The following is a 15,090-nucleotide window of genomic DNA, read 5'->3' as shown; positions in this document are numbered from 1 at the left end:
AGATCACCAGGATACTATGGAACTTCTCGTGCAGCCACGCCATGGTTTAACCGCGGATCTTCTTCGCTACGCTCCTGCAGCTGCTGAAAGCTCGATTTCCTTCTTAGCATTCTTTACCGGTCCTCATGGAATTAGTGAGAATGTGGATTGATATGAAAGCGTCTTGGTGATTGCTAGTGGATTTGGAATTGCCACGGTAATTCCATACTTGAAAAAAATGATCTATGGCTATAATACCTGTACCTCCCAGGTTCGCCGACTGCATTTGGTCTGGCAGGTAAAGCTGATCAGTGAGATTATTGCAGCTCAGGATCTGCTAAATAATCTATTGAAGGACGACATCATGGATGACGGCTATGTTTGTATTTGCTTGCCACGCAAAGAGACGATCCGCTGAAGCTAATTCTTGACCGTTCTAGATACTCAACATCTCAATTTACGTTGCGAGCGGCCTTGAGTGGAACGAAGTACCCTTCGGTCATCACAAACGAGTATTTCTTTACCAAGGAATACCAAATTATGGAAATGTAATCTCGCATGAGGCGTCCGGAGAGCAGATTGAGAGATTGCCCAACATCCGGGATGAGCAAGGTCGAACGCTGGTGATGGGTAGGCGCCTTCTATTTTATCTTTCAGATTGCAAGCTAACCTTTTCGGCTAAGTTTCCACAACAGATAAACTTCGGGACGAAATACGGGAGACGGTACGGGAACACCTCCATCAGGGGTTAAAGCTTTCAGAACTGGAGTTCCAGCCCAGAGCCGATTGAGAGTACTTAGAAGCGCGTCCCACCATTGAGTTGGGCTTCATATCCTTGGAGTGGCACGTCATACGGCTAGAGATTATTGATGATTTTGATGAAAGTCAGCAATCCAACTACGGCTAGCTGATAATACTCTTATAGGCTGGTAATGTCAATCTTCAGCCAGATTTGGCATGTTCTCGTGTGTGGTTTCGGATCTTGGCTCTGGAGTGCTCTTTGCCGTCTTGATTACCCTTCACTTAAATTTATTTACTACCGATGGTATTCAAACCAAACCCTGGAAAAAAAAAAAGTAAGGCGTAGAGGTATGCGACTGTATTGGCTATTGTGCGTACAAAATTATTTTTAGCCATGGATAGTAGCGAGCAGCAGAGTCACTCAAAATATCTAGGTGGTGAAGGGCAATCCACTTTCGGAGCAAGGTAAGGCAATCCTAGTTTATCCTATGACTATCCTACATTTGTGTCGGCAATATTGTGAGCCCGGCAGACCTATGAGATGTTTCATATGGCCATGATCTTCTTGTGCAGAACCATATTTCAAGTAGGGAGTCTCATACCCTCTTACCTCTTGTGAGGATCCTCACAAGAGGAAATTTGTCATAGAACAAGAGTTTCGTGTCATGGTTATTATGTTCTTTTCACTCACATAAAAGTCGTTGCATGAATACGCTCTTAGCCTAATGCTTTCAGGACTCAGTCAACATGGCGTAATACACGTTTCAAATACTCTTCTAAGAGGAGATTCTGGTGTGGTTCCCAGACCTAGAAGCTTCTACATATGCCGATCTTCTACATGTGTCCGAAACGATCTCAAGAGGACTTTCACAGATCATCCCTGTACTTAAGAGGCCCTCCTTAATACTCAGACGTCCTTGGGAGACAAGGGAATGTTACTCGGGCTTTCGCGGACGATGGATCTTGGTTTGTCGGTCTGTCCCCGATTGGTCCTGGTCCAGCAGTTTCGAAACGGAGTACAGAAGCCGCCGGTCCTTGATGAGTTGCCCGTCGGCTACCAATTTACTTTCCTCATGCTCAGAGATCACGAATATCCTATTAATCCCGTCGGCAATCGCGGCACGAAAACATCCGGCAGGGCTCAGGCTCTGCAAGTTCACGTCGTACAACGAATATTTCTTCCGCATGTATTTCTTCGCAACCCGCTCTACCGGCGAAGGATCTAACACATCCACGCGGACAAGGTTAGTTTGCCGCCATTCCCCTCGTTCGAATGACCAAAATGAGATTTCAACAATGTCTGCCGGCGGCGGCTCTTCCTTGGATGCCCCTGTGGAAGGGGCTGAGCTAGTCGGGGCATCGGGAGAGGGCGAAGCAGAACCCTCTGGGGCCCCGGGAGCACTGGTGGTGCCGGGTGCTACTTTGGGCTTCAAATTTTCAGCATCAAGTTCCGTCAAGGGACGTTCCTGCCGTGCCGCAGAAGTGTGGCCTTCCGCGGTGCCTCGGTCTGGGTTCTGAACAGCGGCTACCGTCTCCGGTGGATCCTCAGCAACAGAGACTGCTGGGTCCTGTTCTAAAGCGGGTTGGTAAAATTCCGGTCGGGAATAGTTGGACGATGCCGGTGAAGTCGGCACATGAGGTTTGGGAGACCCGGAATGGTCTTGCGTAACTGATTCCGGAGCTGCCTTGGGCTGAGTTGAGGGGAAATTAAGTTCTTCCTCTAGCCGCTCCTGTTCGAGCTCTTCCTCTAACCGGTCCTGCTCCTCCCGAGCCTGTAGGATCCTATTGATATATTCCTCCATATATGGCTCTAGCTGGGTTTCCGCCGGTTCTTTCTCTGGCGGGGTCTGCTCAGTTGGGATCAAATTTTCACCACTAGCAGCCCTGCGCGGTTGCTTGGGGGATGGGCTACTCGGGTTCTGTTCCAAATCTGCCGCTTCAAGTGGTTGACCAGAGGTAACTATACTGGAAGTGATCGACTCAAAGGGACCTGAGTCTCTTTCAACGGGTCCTGGTGCAGCGACCTGTCCAAAGACACCGTCATCAGACGGCTCTAATGATGCAGCCAGTTCTGACCTCACCTGACGCTCAGTCTGATCATGTGCTAGAGGCTCAGAGTCCGGTGTAGTTTTCCTAGACATCAGATCCACGGCTGCAGCTGGTGATGATGGCTCAGGAGTGCCTGCATCGGTGATCCACAGATCCGAGCCGTCGTTATCCATTACGTCGTCGTTCGTGGACCCTGCGCTCAGGGAGTCTAGCTCCATTGATGGCTCAGCAGTCTGTCCCACTAGTTGTGTCTGGTGTCTTCGCTTTCGCATTTTGCGTGTCCGGCGTCGTAACCTCTCATGGACTCCTGACTGGTGCTGCCGCCCCCGTGTGTTCTGTTGGCCTTTTCCTGTCGGTGCTCCTTCCGGCTCAGATTCAGGTTGCTCCGCCGCCAGTCCCGCGGGAATAGTGGTCTCCAGGTCTGCGGCAGCGCTATCGTCCCTTATGAATAATGGCGAAAATGTAGGTGAACCCTGGGAAAGCGGGTTACCATCGTGATCCATATACGGGTTGCCATGAGAGCAAGGTTTCCCGAAAAAAGCAAAATAGACGCAGCGACGGACGAAAAATGTGGTAATTGTATCGGCAATCATGATCTCGTCTTTATGAAGATAGTCTATAAACAGATGTAGGCTGTCTTGCCTATGCGTCCGCTTCTGGGGCGTCCCGCATCGGGCTCGAGCCTTTACGGTACTGTCTGCCAAAAGCTCAGGGCTCCGCTCAGGCTCGTAAGGGACAGCGGCTGAGAAGCACTCAACGATCCGGTCGACAAGAGCATCGAATTCGCGCACGTCATATCGAAAACGGTGGGGTTTTCGGGCCTGCAGAAGAGCATCCCGGGCGATCTGGCGGTCAGGAGACCCCTGCAAGAGACTCTCAATCTCTGAAGAATGGAATCCAAGGCGGCGCGCGAGGTCTGCCATATCGTAGATTGTACGAGCATCTGCCATGGCTCGATTGGGCTTTGCCAGGAGATCGTCATCGTTCTTCGGATCAGTTGGCATGAGGGTATAGTTCCGCATGGCAAAGAGCCAAACCTGTCGGTAGCCGAGATCGAGGCGTTCTGCACTGCCTGCGCGCTGAAGACGCTCAGTGCACTCGGACGTCTGAATGAGACAATCTTCTTCGAGGTCTGGTGAACCATGGAACATATGTTTCATGGTGTTCCATATAGACTCGTTAACGGGGCCGAAGAGGCGCTTAATGCACTTGGCGCAGTTTTCCAGATATTTGAAATCCTCGAAAAAGGTATATAGCGACGGTACCAGACCATCAAAGACCTCCAGACGGCTCCAGATAGACCTTCGTTCTGTCTCACTGAAGTCTGAAAACGCCCTGCCACTCAGGACAAGGCCACATGCGGTACTTTTATCCGCGCGGCTCTTACCGGGGGCCAAAAGCTGCAGGTTATCTACAGTATCTTGATCTATTTTCTTCATGGCAGCCGTATCGGCGCCGACGAGAGATGACCAGAACTCCTCGATGTGTTTGAGATAGGTGATCATCTCCTACGTGTTGTCAGATGTATGTTGCAAAATGACCGAGAGTAGGAAAGAGGAAGATATAGGTAACTACTCACTTCTACACAGTCAGTGGCAATCAGACGATGTAGCATGCTGATCCTCATGCCATTGGGCCAAATGCCTGGAATCCGTAGCAATTTATCAAAAGCGCCGCGAAGCCGGCGATTTTTGCGGTTGTCGAGTTGTTCCAGCCGGCCTTGATTGCTTTTTGACAATCGTACGAACCACCGCTCTCGGAAAGGCTCATTCTGCTCACCTTCATATTGTCGTATTTTTCGATATATTTCGCCATCAGTTGGAGCCTTCTGGTTGGCATATTCTTCTACTAAAGTCGTCCGTAGTTCCTCACTAATATCTGTACCGAAGCACATAGTCAGTTCTCGTCGCTCCTAGAGTTAGAACAGGGCAGCGGTCAGACCGTCAAAGTATAGGTCTATGGCCCACCATCGGTCGATGGGCGCCAGCACCATGGAGCCAGCCTGCGCGCGATGTCGTCCATGTAGACCCCGCAGTTGGCCTGATGGAAATCGGAGACTAGGAAGATGCTCAGCACTTTTAGTCATCAAGGCGCTGGCTGTCACTTCCGCTTGCTGGAGTGCCGTGGAGAGATCATTTCGAGCTACGATCACTGGAATATGATTCTCCACGTCAAGGCGACGACAGCGATTCTTTCGAAACATCTGGCAAATCCTGTCTAGATTTCTCGAGTCTAGGTCTCTAGGCAATGGTGGGTCAAACACAATGTCATTGAGGCTGACTTTCGCCGACCCTTGATATTTCAGGCGTCGCTCGGAGGCGAGGCGCACCTCTTCCTCAGTAAACAAGGCCCGCTGCATTTGGTCTAGCTACTTATAAAAAGGCAAATATGATAGAATTATTGAGGTACGATAGATATCGGGTAGATGTGATGCGCTACCAATGTCATATTTGAAGGAACTGAATCACTTGGCCCTCCAACAGCTGAGGGCTACTGCTGAGGGAGGGCCTTTTCCCCTCAAGAAGACTAGCCGGGGTCTATATAAAACTTGTCTGTTGGTGCAGCGTGGAATTGATAATTTTGTTTCTGCTCATCTCAACCTATTGCATCCAGACATGTCCACTTTCAGTTAATACTATCATGTCGTCCAAGAAAGAAAAACACTTGACTTTGCTAGATGTTAAACATCTCGATTCAATCAAGCCCCCTGCTTCCCTTCCAGAAACAAACGCTTCATTTACCGTACAGGCCAACAAAGTCGAGCACCTGGTGAACAAGATACCATATTCAAGCGGCTGTTTGACTGAGAAGACGCCGGCTCCATTAACCCAAATAAACGAAAGAATCAAGCATGACCAGCACCGAGATGAGGCTTTGCTCCACCCTAGCAATTCCGGATACCGATCCCTGCCAGTACTGCATAAAGTGTGTCCTTGGAAAAGCTTCGAAAAACGATTTGATTGTGATCTAGCTGGCACTGTAGCCATTGTTACCCGTCGATCCGATCCTTCAGATATTCAAACAATTCGCCAGTTTGCAGCTAAAGATGGCAAGAATGTAATGCGAGCTCTTCGTTCCCTTCGCCATGAGAAGATCTTCTCCGCTACGGAGTGCTTTCAGTATGATGGTATATTATATACCGTGAGTGAATTTTACCCGCTCACTCTTGAGCACATCGTTGCATGCAAAGTTTTCCCCAATGAGCGGCAGCTCGCCGCAATCATGGAGCAGGTTAGTTAGACCTCCACATTTGCAAGTTAACACGGAATCAATGTGGTAAATGATCCTAGTTTCTCAGTGGTCTTTCTTATTTATCCTCGAAAAGGATCAGGCATACATCTCTGAAAAGTTCAAGTATCCTGATGAGCATCGAAGGACAAATTAAAATTGGTAACACATCAACGATAGTTCATTTCTTTCGTGTCGAGAGGTCACTGACGCTTCTTAGCACGCATAGACTGCTGCCGTAGACGATCTCCGGATGAATCATCAAGAGCCGACCTGACCTCTGTGGCTAACGTGACTATGGAACTGATGCAGGGCTATGTAAAAGACGAGGGCGTAGTGGGCGTGGACAGCCTCAATCGCTCGTCCGCCGGTTCCACTGCACTGGACTTCTTATCAACTACTACTTCTGCCAATTCAGTGGATGAGCTCAGAAAGGTATGTGCAGCGAAGCTTTCATTTAAGATGCAGGCTGATGTTGAATAGCACCCTCTTATCACGAAGACCAGTCCGTCTATGGAAGAGTTAATGTGGCTAGCATGGTTTGCGCTCTATTCCGCACGCACTTTCTGGTCCTATACTCCTTCGTTGAATGAGGTTGAATAATTGTACTCGGGATTTGCGGGGCTGTTGAGGTTAGTCCAGTCCTGGAGACCAGGCACAGAAGCGCAGAATCGGTACCAGGGTCGAGCCGCTTATGGTTTGTCTGTTTTCTTTCCTCTCCCCTCATGATACCCTTGATAATGAATTCTGCTTTTCTATTCAGAGTGAAAATAGAAAGAGAGGTGGGTCGATCTGAATATCCTGAGCTTCACCAAATCTCATAAAACATGCTATTCTCTACTCACGTAGAGATCCCAACTTTCCAATTGTCGAGCTATATCTGTATGACAATAACCTCAATTCTTTAATTATATATTTTCGTACAAGGACACACGTTGAGTACTCCCGTTTAGTTGCACTACAGAAGGCGATGTCTACGTAGAGGATCTTGGGCGTCCCCAACACTTCAGTTGATACCCATATTTTGATAGAACCCGAAATAATGAATGCAGTCAATTGTGTTCACAAAAGTAGAGCGTCCCTAAAAACTGATCACGTTTTACTAATCTTAGAGAGATGACACAATAATGCTACCAAGACCTTCTCTTTTTGATGGATGATGGTTCGTAGGTTCTATTCAAGTGTGGGACCCATGTGATGAAAGGAGTGGTCAACAAGGCTAATCCGCTTTGCACATTGCAGTGACAGATTTGAGTATTTAGTGAGGCTTTTCATGGAAGGTTATTGCGACTATATCCGCCGTAATTTGTCTTGATAAAGACCAAAGCATTGACGTAAGGCGTTGTCGATGCGAGCTGTATAGGCGTACTATGCCTATAGGCTTTGCAGGACTCTTTGTAAAACTCTGCTTTGTAGATATCGTTGACCATCTAGCTTTGGCTATTCTTTGCCTAGTATAACCCTCTATATTACGCAGGTTTCTTTGTGTCTGCCATATCCAATGGCTTTATATGAACGTTAACCCTAATTAATAATAATACACTGCGCTCTGCGTAGCGTATCCTCTGCTTGCATTGACTATTCTCCTGGTCAGACTTCAAGAATCACGTCTGTTTAGGTATCATTTGGACTAAATCTACAGATTCTATTTAATTCTGTGAGGCATCGCATTTTACCATAAATATACCTAACTTATTTGGTATCTCATCAGAGCATCTATTATAGTAATGTAAGCATCGTCACTCTATTACAAGTGATGACTCAAACCCCCTATTCACTGACTTCGTACTACTTCGGGCACCAGCATGCCTGTTAACACAACCCTGGTCTCTTGTGATTGTATAGTTCTCCCCAAATCCTTGAAAACGATGTAGTAATTTCATATCGTCCATGTATAATTTCTAGCTACAAATCAATTATAGTGGCAGTGTGGTTGAAGTCTCAGATCAGTAATTGTTTTTCTTTGTGTAAAGTAGCCCGCTAAAACGTATAGACTAACCATAAAGTTTTATTTATTGGCTGGCAATTTTGCTCATATCTGTACTAGTCAGCGATCTAGCGAAACGACGGTGTATATAATAGCTATTCGCGCCCTTCTTTCCTTCGGTCGAAGAAGTTCTGTTAAAGTTCATGAACTCTGGCCATACGAAATAATGAGTAAGCCTTCTATAATTTTCTTAGGATATGTTTTACTGACAGCCAACTAATTAATGAAGCTCTTGACCAGAAGTCTAGTCCTTCTGAGGACACCAAGATGTCTCCAAGAAGCGAGAGCGAATCATTCCATCCCGCAACAGTAGACACCATCGGTTATTCCCCTGAGCACAGCGAACTGGAAAATTTGTATAGCAGATTGCATATAGGTGATGAGAGGTCTCATACCGTTAGGGAACCGGAACGAAACGAGGTCATTCTCAATGAGAGCTTTTGTGTAGGCAAGTACGATGCTCTACCGGAAACCGAAGCTCCCCTCGCCCACTACAAAAGAACTCTAGGTATGTATAAGCAGGACATGCATTTGAGCAGATTTTTAATACCCACATCAGAGTTCACCGAAAGGAGAAATTCCACGGACTCCACAAACTCAGAAGCGACAACTATAAAGTGCAATTCCGATTCGGGGATGATCCAAGTGGACAAGGCAGATACAACTCAGCCATCATCTATTTTACTTTCAGGGGGAGTAACGCGAACTATTTCATCCTTGGGTACAGCTTTGGCTATAAGAGAAGCTCCACGGGTCTCTAAGCCGAAGACATACTCTTCAAAGCGTGAAAAATGGAGGAAGTTGATGAATAAAGTGAGAAACCAAATAGGTTAGAGCTATAGGATTAGATTATATATAATCTTTCATTCATACTTTAACCCGGGAACCGTCCGTACGGCTGGTATTTAAAGGTCTCGAAGCCGAGAAAGAAGAACGATTGGAACTATATAACCGATGCTTAACTTAGACCATAGTCCGTTTATATTAATGCCTTATTTTATTAATGACTCAGGGTTACTGTGCGCCGGCGGGAGAACGATGGCATATAATACAGAATAACACAATATAAATAGTGCTGGACAAGTGCTACACAGTAGATGTGCACATAACGCATCTGGGCAATGTACTTAATCCAGAAGCTATTCGCAACGTAGGTGTCTATTCAACCCCCTGCATAGGTTATATACGCGCAAAAGTTTGTGTTGTGCAGCAGCCAACCATGCCCGTCACTGCCACTTGGCTCACCTTTTTCTTTTGCATCCGGTCGCCTTCGCTGAATGTGAATTAGATATCTGCATGTGATCTGATGAGTCTAAAAGCCTTTCTTTTCCTACAGGCACCAGTGGCGAGAATTTGTCTCCGAGGTAAGGGTACCATATAACTGCTCTGCGATATTCAGATTTGTATCTGGACATGCACATGATCTTCTATCTGTCTGCAGGCTCTGAGACCAAGACCTTTTGTACGAATCCTGGTTCGCCTGCGGTGGGGTATGTGGACGTTCTTCTTGTAGACATATGTCATTATCAATGTCCTCACAGCCGTTATAGCTGCGCCAAGCCCTCTGTGCTGTAGCATCTTGGGTGGTTGAAGGGTCCACAGTAGTGGGAGGTCAAGCAAATGGGATATGACCTGATGTGGCACGAAGCGCATTAGACCCTCTATGTACAGTGGCCTGCGCGAAATCAGCCTGCCCCCTAGAACCACAATGTATGGTTTTAAGATGTTGCCAAGTCACACTAGTATGTATATGGTTAGACTATAGTTAACCCTAGTGTATTGTGTAACTGTATTTTGCGTATTATTTACGATATATATTTACGTTACTGTAAATAATATACGCCTGTGACTAGAAGTCTAGAATCTTCTATACGAATCAGACAAACAGCTGATGCAGGCCTAACAGATCGGGCGATTCGGGCAACTTGTCAACATCACTCTGTTCTTCTTGCCTCTCCTCACTCAAGAATCCGGTATGTCGGGAAATACTCCTGCCAGTAGGGGACTAATAGTACTTTACAGTACTGGCTGTGGTGTCATAAAGCCTTATGCCCCTATTGCTTATTTTACTAGGCCTGTCAGCTACAGTCTCCCCAGATAACATGATGCCTCTATCGGGTATCGGTGCGTAAGGCTGACATTAACATGGCACTAACCTTAGGTTGATCAGCGCAGTTTATCCACCTGAGGCAATAACATATAGCCCCTCCTACATAGATGACGCCTCTCAGTTCCCCGCGACCCACGGACCTTCGATTATGTCCCCACCCCCGGTATCCCTCTGTGTTCAACAAGTTGCACCATGCTGACTCCAAAACTTTTATGTTATGGCCTCAATATCAAGGAAAGGCCAAACTAGTTCAATCGACAAACTGTATTAGTGAAAAATTCTTAGAAATTTCAGGTTGCCTCCGACTATACTGATCAAGGTAATATGATGTAATTTGATCATAATGGGTAGACTCATCCAGCATGGCTTTTCTTGAGCTGACACAATGAAAACAGCTGCTATTGTTTCGTGTTCATTAGTTATCTGTTGAACACTCCCCACCCCTGGTCAACAAATGAGTCAAGTGCATTGTTGGTGAGTTAACCCATTGCCCAACATTCCACAAACGAATACAGTAGAGTGGGTCCGGAAGGCAAATGCCCTTCTCTTTGGCTGACCGGGTTGAACAATGATATTAGTGAACAGCCCAGTGTTTACAGACAAAGATATCATCGAAAATTTAATAGCGAAATGGCATTGACCAGAGATATGACCATCATATTTAAGGCGTACCACCGAGTTCTCAATACAAGAATTTTATTGAAGTGGCATCGTGGCACCCCTAGGTTCAGGGCCGGTACAACATGTAGACTGATGTTTTACAAGTGTTACAGAATACATTTTCGCTTAAGATGTAAGCTCTGTCATTAGTCAAGCTTGGGCGTTCCGCCTTTATGTAATTCCATTATAACGTAACTAACATAACGGAATCGGTAAGGATTCTGTGCACCACCCGCGTTTTTCAACGCCCCTCAATATCAGTCATACCACCAAAAGTGCCTAGATCCTCAAAATCACGCGTCGAATAGGAAGGCCGAATTCTACTTCCTTTGCCATTGTCGGCCTTTCCCGCTGTCCTCCCTTGTTAGACTATGCCGGCAGGATTGCTGGGCTCTGAAACATCGAACTCAACTTTTTAGTAACATCATGGTCAAATATTCTAAAGACTACATAACGCCTTGTTGGTAGAATGGTCTCGACCCTAGCGATGCCCAAAAGGTTGAGCACCCAAGTATTGAACAGTTGTTGGAAGGCAGAAGTTCAGCTATATACATTGAGCCTACATTGCTTCTGCCCTAGGGTTCGAATTCGCTTACAGAATCCTATTTTTCAAATAGCTCCCCGTTCAGTTTTTTAATAGTATACTAGGAGCGGAATCACATTCAAGAGGCACTTTACTTTTTTTTTCTTTACTTTTATCCTATGGTGTAAAGGGGATGTTCAACAAGTTAAGAATAATGACTTAGCTCATACTTTGTCTCTCTCTCTCTCTCTCTCTGTGCGTGTGTGTGTGAGTAATTCATACGCTGACCCCTCGCAACTAAGCGATACGCAGGTGACGACTATTCAAGATACATGATTATAAAAGATATTCTAAGCCGCCTGAAGGTGAACTTTGAGCCTCGCCTGATAGGCCTGTGGGTTGACCCCACTTTAACTCCTATGGTGTCTCTCCATAGAGGTTGTTGAAGTGGTAAATATAATGCCAGCAATAGGAATCAAACCCACTACCTCCGAAAATGTAAGTGGATCAAACCCATATTTTTCCGAAGTTGTCTCTGGGTGCTTACCACTACATTACCGTTAGAAAATTGATATCACTATTTATACTTTTGTGATTGATTTCGTATCCCTAAATCTAACAAGCACTAAGCCACTTCGGGAAACAAGGCTCCAGTCCGCTTCATAAAGCTTATATAAAGTGATATACATAAATAAACGTACTCTGATTGGCTTATATATGCCAAGGTTTGCATAATTCTAAGCTAAGCCTAGTATAGACCGTTTTTCAGGTTTGAACCTGTTGAGATACATTTATCCATATATGTAAGATGACAATATCTCCAAAATAATTATCTCATCTTCCCCGAGCCTTACATTTGGCCGAGACATCAATTAAACGAGTATCTCTTAATCTTGATCATTTAACTCTTCGTGCCAATAATCGCTAAAAAAAAGATATCATCATGGATGACATTGAGAGTGATTGATTGGTAACTCTTGTAATACCGAAACCGGAGATAGTAGACGGCATGGAAGAGGATAAAAGGTCCCAGGGCCTAATTTCAGATTGAGCTGGTTCAAGACAGGCCATCCGATATTAAGAGGAAGACAGTTCATATATTTTTACAGTTCGAGAGTCTTTAAATGTGGGAAATTCAGCTCTATGAGACGGGAGCACCGGCTCTCTCTTCAAGTTTGAAGACGTATTTCTTCAAGACTCTCATTCATACATTTCCAATTATCCCAGAATAGCCAACCGTTCATGTCTATGGCCGTGAACTTTTGTACTAAATTTGTAACACCACAAAATGTTAGGTTTTCATAAATTTCTTGATCGAGAACTCCTACAATTTCGAGGGCTAAAACAATGGGCAGACGAGACAAATCCACATAGACCCAAAATTCGTCAAGATGGTAACAGGTGCGCTCTTCGCCAAAGGACGACCCGAGGCCCAATAGAGCAGGAAAGCTTGGAAGATTCAAAGTTCCTTGCTCGCATCCGAGGCCTTTAGTCTCCAAATAAAGTAGATTTTCGAAATTCCCATGGTGTCTCTAGGCAACCAATTGACTGCTCCACACTTTCAATTTGTGGAGATCTGGCAGGTCTGTAACCCTTTGGAGAATTTGATGAAGGCTCTTTTTATCGGGATGACTTCTGATACTAGTCGCTGTTAGCCGGCTGATTGCCATGAATCCTGACCCAAAGGACGTTGAAGCTCATAAACCTGACTAGTCCAATCTTTATTTATTTTAGTAGGAGAAGAAAGACAGGTACACTGACATACCGCCGACAATATCGAATTGCAACGAATAAAATTAGGCTAGATAGCAATTTGAATTCGATGGGAATGAATTAACGTCACAGATAAAGGAGGGTTGAACCCCAAGAATATCAGCAGTAGTTCCCGGACAGCGTGTGGCCCTCGGTTCAGGTTGTAGTTGATACATAGCCCTTCGTAATGCCTTTTCAAGCTCAAACAAGCTTCCCATCTCTCTTCTCCTTCGAAATACAGTGTGCCTCTATTACTCCAACGCCCATTCGCTGATAATACCCTATTTCCCCGGTTTCGTCCACAACCAGTACGTAATATTGCTTGTATGGGTCTTCTCGCGCGTCGTTGAAATCCATCCCTATCACAACACAATATCTGAGTGGGGTCTTATTTGTGTCGAAAAATAATGAACCCACTTCTGCTTGGCCTGCAATGATAGTATAATGTCCTGTCACTTGTCGCTTCTCACAATTCTCAAATGTTCGGACCTCGACATTCAAATAATCCTTGCTAAATCTCAGATATTTAGGAACCCTGAGTGGTGAAGTTGTTATGAACTCTACTCTCCCGTGCCACGCCATCCATGACCAGGACTGTGGTTTGTTATTTTCGTATGCAATCGGCTCCCCATTAGAACCAGGTATCTTCCATAAAAGAAGTCTATGCATGATGATTTCAAAGACCCCATACTTCTGCTTAGTGGCCAATGCTTTGCTTATACGCTCAGCTAATCCAGAGAACGCAACAGCCCTGTCTGTCGGAATAGTAAGACCTCGCTTTGTATAGTCTTCAATGAGTTCTTGGATGAATTGTATTGTTCTTGTAACACCTGAAGTGTATAATCTCTTAGGAAAATTGGGGTCCATGAAATATGATCTTGAAATGGGGCTTATGCATTAGAGACGTAAGTAGAATTCTCTTACGGAAAGGAATAAATAGAGGGCATTACCAGTTCAGCTTAGTAAGGTTGTTGCAGCGAACACCTTCTCCGCACTCCCAGTAGACACCCCGCGATGTGAAGAATAATGTCCGACGTGAAAGTATCCGTTCCTGCAGTACCCACGCTCGTGTATTCAAGTTGCTTTCATCCACGTCTTGAAAAAAGTCATGTTCGGGATGGGAACCTGGAGACACTGCATGAGTTGGAATGTTGTTAGGGAGTCGACCAAGAAAACTGGTTTCCCAATTTGACGCTGAACTCGCTGCAATGGTACAGTAGGCAAGAGCAAAGATATCTTCCATCTTTTTGCCCTCAGTGTTCCAATCATTCGTGTTTCCCTGTTTGATACAGAGCGCATCGATCCAGAGGTAGTTTTTTTCCAAGTTTGCGTGTCACTGTGATTGCATCTTGAAACACGGATGGTAGTTCGTTATACCGAAAAGCATCCTTGCGCTGATTGTAGTTGGAATTTGTAGTCAGGTACTTTTGCCTCTCGGGTGTCTCTTGACCCCAGCAATGAGATAATGCTATGTATTCAACAGGGGCATCAAGTTCACGCAATTGCAATTTCTCTTTATCATGATCTCCAATGAAGATAACCCTGGTTGGCCAAGTATCAATAGGCTTGTGACAGGGTCTATGCGTCTTGTCGCACGTAAGAAGCCATAGGCGAGATATTTCCAGTGGATCGAGAGTAGGTGGAGGTAGGTCGGTTGAATGAATGTCTGGTATTAGATCCGTGTCTCTCTCACAAGCCCACTCGTCCTGCGTCAGAGAAGAAATAAGGTCAGGGACATCTTTGAGGGGAATATAATTTAGATCGCCGAAGGAGGCAATGTTTATAAGTGATTCATATGATTAGGAATATGGACTTACCAACTACACACTCACCATATGCTTTCAGTCATCATTGCACCGCATCACATTGTTTCAGGACATATTCACTTACTTTCTATACCGTTTTCATATCCTTTTAGTAATCACTGGACAGCATCACAATGCTTTAGAGCACATTCACTTACAAACTATACCATCATCATATGTTTTCAGCCATCACTGCATCGCATCATATTGACTCGCGAGAGGTTGACTTACCTCCTATACCGTCATCATATGCTTT

The 15,090-nt window shown here is 45.4% G+C and overlaps 4 protein-coding genes across 4 annotated transcripts in view; 2 read left to right on the top strand and 2 right to left on the bottom strand.

Moving 5' to 3' along the window:
* Positions 1-217: 217 nt before the first annotated feature.
* On the top strand, positions 218-769 carry BDV37DRAFT_289799 (uncharacterized protein; the record flags this gene model as incomplete). Its single annotated transcript, XM_032088551.1, has 3 exons — positions 218-358; positions 420-609; positions 663-769. 3 exons carry the CDS (start codon positions 218-220, stop codon positions 767-769), a joined length of 438 nt encoding a protein of 145 aa, XP_031934328.1.
* Positions 770-1,655: 886 nt separating this feature from the next.
* On the bottom strand, positions 1,656-5,128 carry BDV37DRAFT_289798 (uncharacterized protein; the record flags this gene model as incomplete). The annotated part of the gene is made up of 3 exons (XM_032088550.1): positions 1,656-4,277; positions 4,349-4,647; positions 4,711-5,128. The coding sequence occupies 3 exons, from the start codon at positions 5,126-5,128 to the stop codon at positions 1,656-1,658; spliced, it is 3,339 nt and encodes a 1,112-aa protein (XP_031934327.1).
* Positions 5,129-5,340: 212 nt separating this feature from the next.
* BDV37DRAFT_292642 (uncharacterized protein) lies at positions 5,341-6,009 on the top strand (the record flags this gene model as incomplete). The annotated part of the gene is made up of 1 exon (XM_032089224.1): positions 5,341-6,009. Exon 1 carries the CDS (start codon positions 5,410-5,412, stop codon positions 6,007-6,009), a length of 600 nt encoding a protein of 199 aa, XP_031934326.1. The 5' UTR covers positions 5,341-5,409.
* A 7,221-nt stretch (positions 6,010-13,230) lies between these two features.
* BDV37DRAFT_277245 (HET-domain-containing protein) overlaps positions 13,231-15,090 on the bottom strand; it is a gene marked incomplete at both ends in the record, with an annotated part of 3,384 nt that continues 1,524 nt past the window's right edge. The window contains 6 exons of the mRNA XM_032085715.1: positions 13,231-13,918; positions 13,980-14,308; positions 14,367-14,735; positions 14,847-14,849; positions 14,920-14,922; positions 14,993-14,995. Coding sequence (XP_031934325.1) covers positions 13,231-13,918; positions 13,980-14,308; positions 14,367-14,735; positions 14,847-14,849; positions 14,920-14,922; positions 14,993-14,995 — 1,395 coding nt within the window. The remainder of the gene's footprint in view (positions 13,919-13,979; positions 14,309-14,366; positions 14,736-14,846; positions 14,850-14,919; positions 14,923-14,992; positions 14,996-15,090) is intronic.

This window comes from Aspergillus pseudonomiae, assembly GCF_009193645.1.
Source record: "Aspergillus pseudonomiae strain CBS 119388 unplaced genomic scaffold BDV37scaffold_197, whole genome shotgun sequence".
NCBI lineage: Eukaryota > Fungi > Ascomycota > Eurotiomycetes > Eurotiales > Aspergillaceae > Aspergillus > Aspergillus pseudonomiae.
This window is presented reverse-complemented; position numbering and strand designations above follow the sequence as displayed.